At 41.3% G+C, this 10,816-nt stretch overlaps 1 protein-coding gene across 4 annotated transcripts in view; it reads right to left on the bottom strand.

The window, feature by feature from the left end:
• Positions 1-10,418, bottom strand: part of sbf1 (SET binding factor 1) — a 51,226-nt gene extending 40,808 nt beyond the window's left edge. For all 4 annotated transcript variants that reach the window (XM_029494901.1, XM_029494900.1, XM_029494899.1 and 1 more), the window contains exon 1: positions 10,235-10,418. In XM_029494901.1, coding sequence (XP_029350761.1) covers positions 10,235-10,289 — 55 coding nt within the window. In that variant the 5' untranslated portion in view covers positions 10,290-10,418. The remainder of the gene's footprint in view (positions 1-10,234) is intronic.
• Between the last annotated feature and the right edge of the window lie 398 nt (positions 10,419-10,816).

A 10,816-nucleotide genomic window follows, 5' to 3' on the forward strand; every position in this document is an offset into this window, starting at 1 on the left:
TTGGAAACAATGTGTTCAATAGCACTTCAGCAAACTCGTATCCTTCCTGCAAAACAGATCTCCAACACCTTCCAAAACAAAAACAAAAGGCTTTTCAGGAGAGCCAATGAACTGAGAGAAGAGAACAGTGGCCAGATAAACTTCAATAAACTCAGTCTTTAGTACTATGCTAGATCAGCCATATATATATATATATATATATATATATATATATATATATAGAGAGAGAGAGAGAGAGATATACACACACACACACACACACATATACATATATACATATATATTACAATAATTAATAATGTGAGCTTGACTTCTTTCCACTTTTGGTTTTGCCTCAAGAGGTACAGGTGGCAGTCTACAAAGTGTCTTCTGCTTCACTCTAAGTCACCAAACAGATGCAAACAGAGTGGGGAAACCTGCCAGTGCTTACTGAAAACAGCTCATCTACTTTGCAGTCACTGAGCAGCGGCTCTGAAGCAAGCACACCCAGGTTTCAGCTTCCACTAAGCGCAGCTCTGAGCTGAGTCATTCGTATCATGGTCATAAAGAGCTCATTACTACCATAGTGACTTGAAATATAACTGGTATCACAAAAAAAATATATCTTATTTTTAGACGCAATTAATGAACCAGTGTTTACAACACTTAAATATGACACAAATTCACACCAATGATTCAGAGCAAGCTCTTTTGACATAAAGAGGGAACGCTAGCATAAGGGGAAACAGAGAACTGCACGGTCCAAAACACAGGAAGCAATCACAACATATTGGCTGTGTCCTACTGTTCACTTCTACTTAATTTCCTCTGTATGAGTATAAAGTGCCTCACAGAGGAGGCTTAACATGCAGACAGCTATGAGTCAAGTGTTAATGATATTAGCATATCCTGTGAATTAACAGAGATAACATCTTGGAGCCAGCGGTCTTGTTTTCCCCTCTTAAAAGACACTGCATTGAATGAAATGCTTTACAACCCTGATCAACACTTCTCAGCATTCAAAGATGCGAAGGGGTTTCATGCTATGGTTTTATGTAAAACTGTATTACATGCAGTCAATTAGAAGGGCAAGTCAGAAATTCTGTTTGAATTTTACTGTCAGTGGTGGTCTTTTAAACTCAAGTGTCCTGATCAATAAGGCACTAATATTGAGGTAATTTCATCTCTTCAGAATTACACTGTGGTCAAAGGGCAATATTTAACCACTGGGACAAGACTCTGCCCTCTCCCAGCACCCAGCAACCACACACCACTAAGTGTTAATAAAGAGGCTGACAGTCTCCACTGTTTCCACAGTTTCTTCCAAATTTCCTTCTCTTTTCGGGAAACAGTGTCTATTTAAAAATCCTTCATAAAAAACATCATTTATGGACCATTAAGGTGCATTTATACAATAAGTCTAGATTCACCAGGCATCAATATCTCAGTGAGGTTCTGGTGAAAGTGTAGCATCCCTTAAAATTATTCAAACCAGAAGTTTACTGAAATAAATGTTACACGTGAGATGTTAAGAAAAAGGCTCAGGAGTCGTTTCCAAGTCATCTTCTATGAAGTTCACATGATCACCGCATTAATGTGCAAGGAGCTGCCAACATGTGCTAAGGTTGATGTGACAGTAAAAACGACAGGATCAATGTGACATGAAATGAGGGTCATATCTAGGTCTAATCAGTGGAAAATAATCGCATGATGGTGGAGGCATGTGGCAGCATCTTGAAAAGCTCAAGAAGCATTTGCTGGTCAATAAAATTTTTCATCACGTATTATTAGGATGAAGACCAACACCATTTAATGATCCTGGTCTCTGTAGCTACAGACCTAAATAATTTGCCCAGACACCACACTTTACTACCAAGACAAAGTCTTGATATGATGGTGCCTCTGAGACAGCTCTGAAAGTTTCATAGGTGCCATAGGTGTTTTAGTTACTATACATGTGATTCTTTCAGGACTGACAAAATTTTAGTCTGACATCAGTTTATAAGAAGGTGCAATAAAGGCACAATTGTAAGTTCATACGACTTAGCACTAACACAAGTACAAATATATGTGATGCTGGTGGGGAAGTAGGCTACGGTGCTGCACGGCATGGGTAGCATTGAAATTTGTGCTAGGGAGAAGAAACACGCAGAACAAAATTTAAGCTCACAGACTGCAAGGGGAGTGTTCAGATTGCAATTTTAACTTGCAGTTCTGCCTATGTGTATCCCTGAATGTTCGTAAAATTAATGTTCATAAGTAGACCAGTGACTGTATTTTCACACCATGTCTGTCATCTTGGGCTTGTATGTAGGAGTGTGTGTGAAGCTCTGCAAGCTCTGTTGTCTAATTTTTACCTAATTTCACCTTATTTTTAACTCAATTTAGAATCAAGATGCATGGAATTTCAAGGGTGTTGGTACTGATCACCGAACCTCAGGTATCATGTACTCTTACGCAAAACAATTACTTTCTACTAAAACGTTAAGAGCTGATCAAAAATGGGTCAGCAGCTTTAAGCAAAAGAATCTGACTATTCATAAATCTGGTAATCCAGCACAGGAAACACAGGAAATATGGTATGATTGCCAGCAGCTTCTCAAGAAAAAGATGCAAACAAGACTTCCGTGTGCTACCCCAGAATACTGCAACAGGAAACATGATAGCTGTGGGCTGAAGAGCTCAATCACAAATAGTCTTTTGACACACAGTCCTTTGTCTTTCTTCGGCAATGCACAACATCCCTCTAACCATTTCAAACACCCTTCGTTTTCTCAGCTCCACTATGGACTAGTATTAGTCTGATTTCAGTTGCACATTAACCCTCAAAACACTATACCACAGCAGTCACCCACACAGAGTCCGGAAATGGTATCCTGTTACTTAGGATACCAAAAGCATACGTGTCTCTCATAACCGGAAAGAAACTAGACAAAGTGACAGTAATACAATGTTTCGTTGTCCTATTTGAAGTCGCAAAATGCTAACTTTTAAATAAATAATATAATGATATAGGGTAGTTCCTCCCTTTACTCTCAAAACAGCCTTAGTCTTTGTGTCTTTGTGGCATGGATGGCAACACTTTCCTTTCAGACTTGATTCCATCATCTATGCAATTTAGTCAGCTGCATGTTCAAGGTGCAGGCCTTCTGTTCTGCCACATCCTATAGGGAGTCCACTGGGTCCAGATCTTGGGCCTACTGAATGTTTCTGCCTGACATTCTGCCTGAAACTGTATGTTTCAGGCAGAATGTCTGAAACATACAGAGCTGCAGCAGAATCTGCTGCAGCTCAAACTAAATACTTCAAATCAAATGTACTGTACAACAAGGGTGGAGTAACCTTAAAATGTAAATAAAAGGTTTGAACTAATCACTCCCAGCAAAGGGCATTTAAAGTTGCGCAAATAATTAATATTTATTGTGTTTAACGTAAAATGAATGAGTCTGCATTCTTCTATAAATTCGAGTGAATGATTCTTATTATATCTCTTGTCCACTGTGCGTTAAAATCACTGGAACCAACTGAAGGGCTCATAGTGTATCTTAATCTGCACTATCTGATGTGAGACGTAGCAGTGTACACACAGACACTGACTGTTAATCAAATTATGTGCAAATGGCAGAGAGCTACTACAAAGTCCATACAGACTCCATACAGTATTGCACACATGAAACAGGTCAATTAGGAGTGGTAATCTGTTTCTGAAGTGGGAGATGTTGAATTATAGCAGCTCGTTCATCAAATTAAATAGTGGCATAAAAAAACAAGGCTTTTTGGCAACAAACTGGACGTTTCATATGTATGTAAGTAGCCGAATAGCTACCATATGATTATTGTCATTTAATCTTCTGATGTCTTTATCATCCTACCATCAGATTTATTTGTACTGAGAGATATTAGTTGACAGTATAAAATATAAAATATAACAATAACAATATAAAATCTATATCTACATAGTTTCTTGCTGTGCTTATTTGAAATGCAACAACATCCAATTCAAACCTAAGCCATTTTACAGTACAGCCAACACATTTATATTCTTCTCATCAGTTGAAAACAACAAGTAACCCTACCAAGCTTAACACCTGGGCTTCAAATGTAATTTAAATAACCTTTAATAGAGACCTATTTCAGGTGTGCCATAAATGCATTACAGCATTGATTCAGTTCCAGAACAATGTCAGTCCTTTAATCTGCATTTAATGCATTGATAGGCTAAATCTAAGATTAGAGCTGGCACAGTGGGTGTCAGATCTTCTTTTCTTTCTGACAGATTTCTTTTACTTTTACTTTTCTGGAAGGCCATCATAATAAAGAAGAAATGTAATCTTCTGTCATCAGGATTTCAACCAAATCAAGGAGAAATTTTACTAATTACAATTAAATCAGCTACTTTTTGAGTATTTTAAGAAGTGCTGCGTGAGTCAATGATCCATTATGCTGATGATGAAAAGAGAATAAAAGGTGAACAAGAAATCATTTGAAAGATCACCTCCATGTATAGTTTATAGCAACTTCCTAAGAATGAGCATTGCACAAGCAGGGTGCTGCAGTGAAGAGGTTACCACAGCAACCAACCAGAATTACTCGCCCAAACCTACCAATCCTAACAACCCCCTATCTTCAGATCAAAACAGTTCCGGACATGCTGGAATCACCCCTTGGGGATTTGAACGATTGCTCCCTTGGGCACCTACAGGCTGACTGAGAGCACCACTGACTCAGCCTTTGTCCTGAGTGGGGACAAATAAATTCTCTGAATTCCAGGGAAACTATCAAAGCACTGAGGAGGGCATCCCCTATGCTTCCCTACACAGTACACACTTACAAACTATGTTTACATTATTAATTTTGGCATCTTGCCCTTTATTTAACTTTAACTCTGGATGAAGCCTAAATCCAACGTGTTAGGATCTCTCCAGTTATGTGCAAAATAATACAGTGTTGTAGTACATGGGAAATAGAGTGTGCTTAAAATAAACAGACGCTTGTGGTGAAGAAAATTTTGATTCTATTATCGCATTTACTTACTAAATGAGAAGTTAACCTAGACAGCCACCTGTTTATATGATTATATGATATCTTAAAAATGAGGAAGCATTTGCTTCTACATTCTTTGTTTGTGTAAAGAAGCGTCTAGAGGCTATATGTTCATCCTCACCCCCAGCACGCACCAGCATGCATGTACACAAAGTCTATATCTGTGTGGTAGGAATGAGGGAATGAGGGCAGCTTTAGGGCCCCGGGGCCATTAGATCCCTCATGAATAACAAGCATTTAGCACAGTAGACGGACATGCACGTATTAACACACACTAGGACTTGTGTAACATGACAACAGTCATATGTGATGGTGTCTCCCAGGCCCGCCAGCTGTAAAAACAGCAGATCCTTCCTATCTTTTATTGCACAGTAATGCTTTTTGATTTTTTTATTTTTTTTTTTTAGTTTTGCTAGAATAAGGAAGTTAACAGTGTTCACTTGGCATGTTTTTTCACCTTTACTTTACCAGATAAAGTGTTTGAGAACTCTCATTTAAAAACATGACCAGGCATCATTAGCTAAACGCTGACATGAGTCCCTAAACAATGTATTAGTGGAAGGTGTGGTTATCCTGTGATAAGGGAAAGTTTTTGTTTGAAAATGCTAAAATCTAATTCTACTCCACATTAAGAAAAAAATATTCCCTTCAGTCAGTATGCTCATCACAACCCACAGCCCGCAAAGTGGGGGATCATTGCCATGGTAACGCAACAAACACAAGACACAGCCACAAACATTCAGGCAGCCATCAGAGTGGCAAGCAGTAGAGCAGGTCATGCCAACACACAAGCCTCAGTGCACTGCCACAACCCAGTGTCACTCTGTCCCTCTATGAAAGGCAGATTGTGAGAGCTATTTCTGGCGGGCCTGAAAGACTGCAAGCCTGCACTGGAGCGATGGAGGAAGTGGCTGTCTGCAAGTAGGCTCTGCTGGCAGCATCACACACAATCCTCTCTCCTCAGGCTCCCTCACTCTGCCTAATGTAGCTTTATGTACATCTTCGGTTGCTTTCACACATTCAGTATGAAAAACTCCCACTTAGTCTGGTCACGGCCATATTAATGAACTGTATCCTGTATCCTCATGATACCTTGGTGACCTGGAGTTTTAAGATGCCGGCCATTAATCCCAAAGCAACGCATGGGGCACATCGCTTCACATTTCCTGTAATCTCTCTGTGGTCAAGTCTCTCATGAGGAGGACTGAAATACATTAAGACTGTAGTTTGTAATCTGAATCGAATTCATTCAAAGACACACAACTAAATTTTCAAATGAATGAATGATGAATATGAGGCATTTTGTCCATTTCAGTATGAAAATTGTTCGACAGAAAGTGCTTTATTTCCCTGTTGCACGAATAAACCCCTAGTGTGCAGTCTTCCTGTCTCAATAACACAACCTCCCACATCCCATGATAATGGAGCAGTTATTTAACAGGTGTGTAGTTCAGTGAAAACAGCAGAACCACATGGTGAGAAAGTCTTCTGTTTTCTTTGAGCTTTGGCTAATATCAGAACACTACTGAGCAAAAATAAAACAAACTACTTTTAGCACCTCAACAGCTTTCCCTCTTAATTGGTGGATGAGTCATGGCCAACATCTGCTACATCTCAAGAAACAACCCGCAGCCTCCACTATGGAAATGCACCCAACAACACCACCCATGTCAAAAGAGTGCATAACCCATACAATACGGACTGCTGTTCTGGTGCCCTTGTTTGTATTAAAAATAGATCCTCAAAAATTATCAGTAATTAAGTACATATAATATATATAATTACAAAGAGTAATCCGCTGACTTCCAACAGTTTCAACAACAGAATAATAGACTTTAAAAGGAATTTTGAAAGTAAAAACCATACAATATCAGTTTTTGCATTTGTACCACAATGAATTAGTATTGTTTCATGGTCATTATCATGGTAACATTGCTCACTCTGGACAGATGAAAGGGAACAGGAACAGACACAAGCTGCAGCCAGTTTTGTAATACTGAGCCAATGAAATATCTGCGTTTCAATAAGGACATAAAACAACACTGTTTTCAACAACTGACATTCAGGAATTTTTAACAAGCCTCTGTTCTCAAAAGTTAAATGCATAATTTTAATCAAACTAACACAGCTGGTAGTAAAACTTGACAAAAGAAATGTTTAATTAAACTTTGTTTGTTAGACAACTAACCAACACCACAATAATTTTTTACAAAACTGTCCCAAATGGTTACTGCAACTTGCTCAAAGGATCATGTGTCTTTTCTATTTTTGATTGTACTTTGGCGTCATTATGTCTTACACATGGATACAGAATCACAGTGTGACACCTCTACAACCATGCCTACATGTACTCAACAGAGGCAATCTCAGTTCTGTAAACATAACAGCCTACATGTGTGCACCATCTGCCCTGTAAGCACCTCTTTGTGTCCTCAGTAGCCTTTAATGTTGTGAATGGTCCTGCCTTGACTGAAGGCTGTAGGGGTGTGTGTAGAAGAGGCTGGGCTTCAGAGGAGTATGTGTATGCCAGAACTGTCACTTGAGCCTGAAAACAACCACCCTGCATTCTGTTTAGGGCCCACCACAGCAATGACCAACACCCTCAGACTGCAGCCCCGGAGGCACACAGATGGAGCTACAATAGGGCCTGTATGCTCGCTAGCGTCTGGGTGTTTGTGTGTGTCTCTTCACCACCTTGAATGGGACTGTCTAATACAGATACACACAAACCAAACAACCCCCCTTCCTGGTTTTCAGACACACACAAGGAGGTAAACTAGATTCCCATACAAAATAAGTTTCCTTCGGGTTCCCTCCTCTGTTTCCTGTTTGGGCCTCACACTGTCTATCTAATTGGCTGCCAGGTTTTCAGCGAATGGAGGGACTGCTGTCAAAACACGACAACATGCTGTGTTTCTCAGGAGACCCTTGCTAAGAGGGGAACCACACCCCGGCAACTAAGGACCATTCCCAACCCACACACAGCCATTTTGACTTTAAGTAAGATCCACTGATCATATAACTTAGCATCTTGGCTGAGCACAATACAAGCAACCTGACACTTAGAAACAACGAGACAGAGTGAATGGAAGATTCAAGGCTATGCCCTAAGGTTAGTATCTTTTGGACAAGTCCAACTGAAGCTGGCAGTTTAAATACACTATGTAAAATCATACGAAAAGCACGCAAGCATAGTCCAGCCAACAGGATGTTCTGTTTGTAAACATGAGGTATCTCCCAGTGACAGCGCTCAGCAAGGCAGGTGTGCAGTGGTTATGTTAGTCCTGAAAACCTGTCAGTGCTTACGCTTACAAAAACATTCCACCAACTGTGTGGTATCCAGCAAAAACACACAGACACACACACACACACACACACACACACACACACACACACACACACGTACACAGGATGCATGAGATATTTAGACACAAGAGGAAACTCCACTGTGCTGCAGAATTCCTGGTATTCTTATGATTTAAGACCATTCATACTTGAATCCTAGCCAAGTGTTTTCTTTAGTGCAAATAGAACCACGCTGGACAAATTTCATTTTAACCAGAAAGGATTGTGACACATGCACAAAAATTATGAAATCTCCACTGACAACGTCTACATTCTACGCCCCTTCCATCACATATCATCTTGACTCTGAAGTAGAAACTGATTGTGGCTTTGACAGCATGCTTTCTGGAGGAACAAATGAGCAATTCTACAATCTCTTGCCATCTCTTTTTGGTGTCTGGCAATACAACCTATTAGAGCAGAAGAGGGCATCAAATGCCAAGACTGAGTAGAAGCGTATTGATCTAACTGCAGAGGCTGAACTAAGAAGTTAACAGTGGTTTGTCAGTGATGATGGGAATCATCTAATAGCAGCTACTGGAGATGTCCAACACAACAGAATGCTTCCACCTAGAAGCATGGAATAATGTTACAACATCATCATTGCTCTTAAATGTTTGGCTTTACAAGGCATGGCGCCTTGATCTGTTAAAGTCACTGTGGCTTTATTGTCTGGTGCCCAGATGCTTTTTACAGGCCTGTTCTGTTCTAAGTTGCATTCAGACGGGTAGAACAGGAAGGAGACTTTCTGCAGTGTTTGCAGTGTCCAAGTTATAACATCCTGTATGCAGCCCCTTCTGAAAAAATACAACATGCAAAAGTGCATTCATGCAATCAAAATGTGATATAGACTGCCCAAGATAAAAAACTGTTTCTCTATCTGCTTTTAGCCACAGAGGGCTTGTCGTGTTACAATTTTCCACCTCTGAATTAAACATAGCCAAAAATCCACTCTATATAAAAAGGCTCTACCACGTTACAAGCTGCATGCTTTTGATAGGCAGGATGAATATTTCATGATTGAACGGGCCATTAAATTGCACAGATCTAGGCCAAGGCTCAGGGTGAAAAGGAGAGGGGTGGGGCTCAGATAACGGTCCAAACCCCGTCCCATCAACACAAGGGAACAGAGCTTCGTTCCAAGGGGGTTCGGGGAGGGGCAAAGGCATCTGGGTTAATCCACACGAAACACAAACAAAGAAAACAATCAGCAACTCCGCCGAGAAGCATCGATTTCCATTTCTGAAAAGCTTTCAATCAAGTCCAAACAGAAATTTGTAGGGCTTTCACTGACTGACTGTCCCAAGTAACTGCAGAGGAGCCTGCAGCCTCTGCACTGACAGGTCTCTATCTGGCATCTTGAAATTTGATTTTAACACTGACAACTGCGCCGATAAATTTGCCCACACAAAGGAGAGGCAACTCAAACTGAAACTGCGAAATAAATCCCTCTTAAGATCACAGTCCACCAAACAGCAGCCCCCACCCCCTCCTTTTTTTTTTTTACCCTAACCCGGCTACCATTAGCTCTTAGCAAGTTAACTGTCAACAGAGTGAAGCGGTTTGTTTTGCTAAAGCTAAAACGTGCCTGGAAGTTGAGTACAACAATCCTTCCGTGCATTCTCTGCGCCCTGTCGTTCACAAACGCGGGACACCGGCTGACAGGCGAGCATTTAAGTATACTAATCCCGCAAGGCCCGTGAGTCCCCGGCCTAAAGTTCGTGGCTAACTGCGAGCCGACAGCTACTAGCATCGTTCAGCTGCTGGTGGCGACCAGCCAGTCCCCGCCTCCCTCCGAGCCTCCAGTGCACCCACGGCTAATGATACGCCGTCAGTGCTAGCAGCTCCGGCTAACTACAGCACCCACCTCGCTTGTCGAGGTCATAGCCGACAACCACAAAGTAGTCGGCGAGCCTGGCCATCTTTGGAGCTCACGGCGACAGGCCTTTCTCGCTGAATCCTCCGCTCTTTTTGCCGTCAGATGTCCATTTACGCCCTGCCGGCGACAGACACATCACAGGCGTAGGTAGCATCCTTCCAGCTGCACCCCGCCGCCATACTGTCAGACTGCCTTGCCCTGACAGCGGAGCCACGAGTCTGCGCACTGAGGGACTCGCAGGGAGGGGCTGCACGACAAGAATGTCCCATAAGAGGAAAACCGTAAAAGAAATTAAATACATTTCAAGCTAAACTTGCATGGGGGAGAAGGGCGGCGATGACTTCTTAAGCAGTGAACTTAAGTTGACCCGCAAAACCTAGGGGAATTGTCACACGAGAAACTATTCCGGGGTACGATCGTTTCTCCCATGAAATCAGTTGATCTATAGAAAGCTTTGGAAAACTACATAGTGGATTTTTACGTTTGTTTGTTTAATCGTGGGGTGTTATTGGTTTCGTTTTTATAGGGTGTATAATTGCAACAAAGACCTACCAGCTGCGGATGCTGAAT

This window comes from Echeneis naucrates, chromosome 23 (genome assembly GCF_900963305.1).
Source record: "Echeneis naucrates chromosome 23, fEcheNa1.1, whole genome shotgun sequence".
NCBI classification, from domain to species: Eukaryota; Metazoa; Chordata; class Actinopteri; order Carangiformes; family Echeneidae; genus Echeneis; species Echeneis naucrates.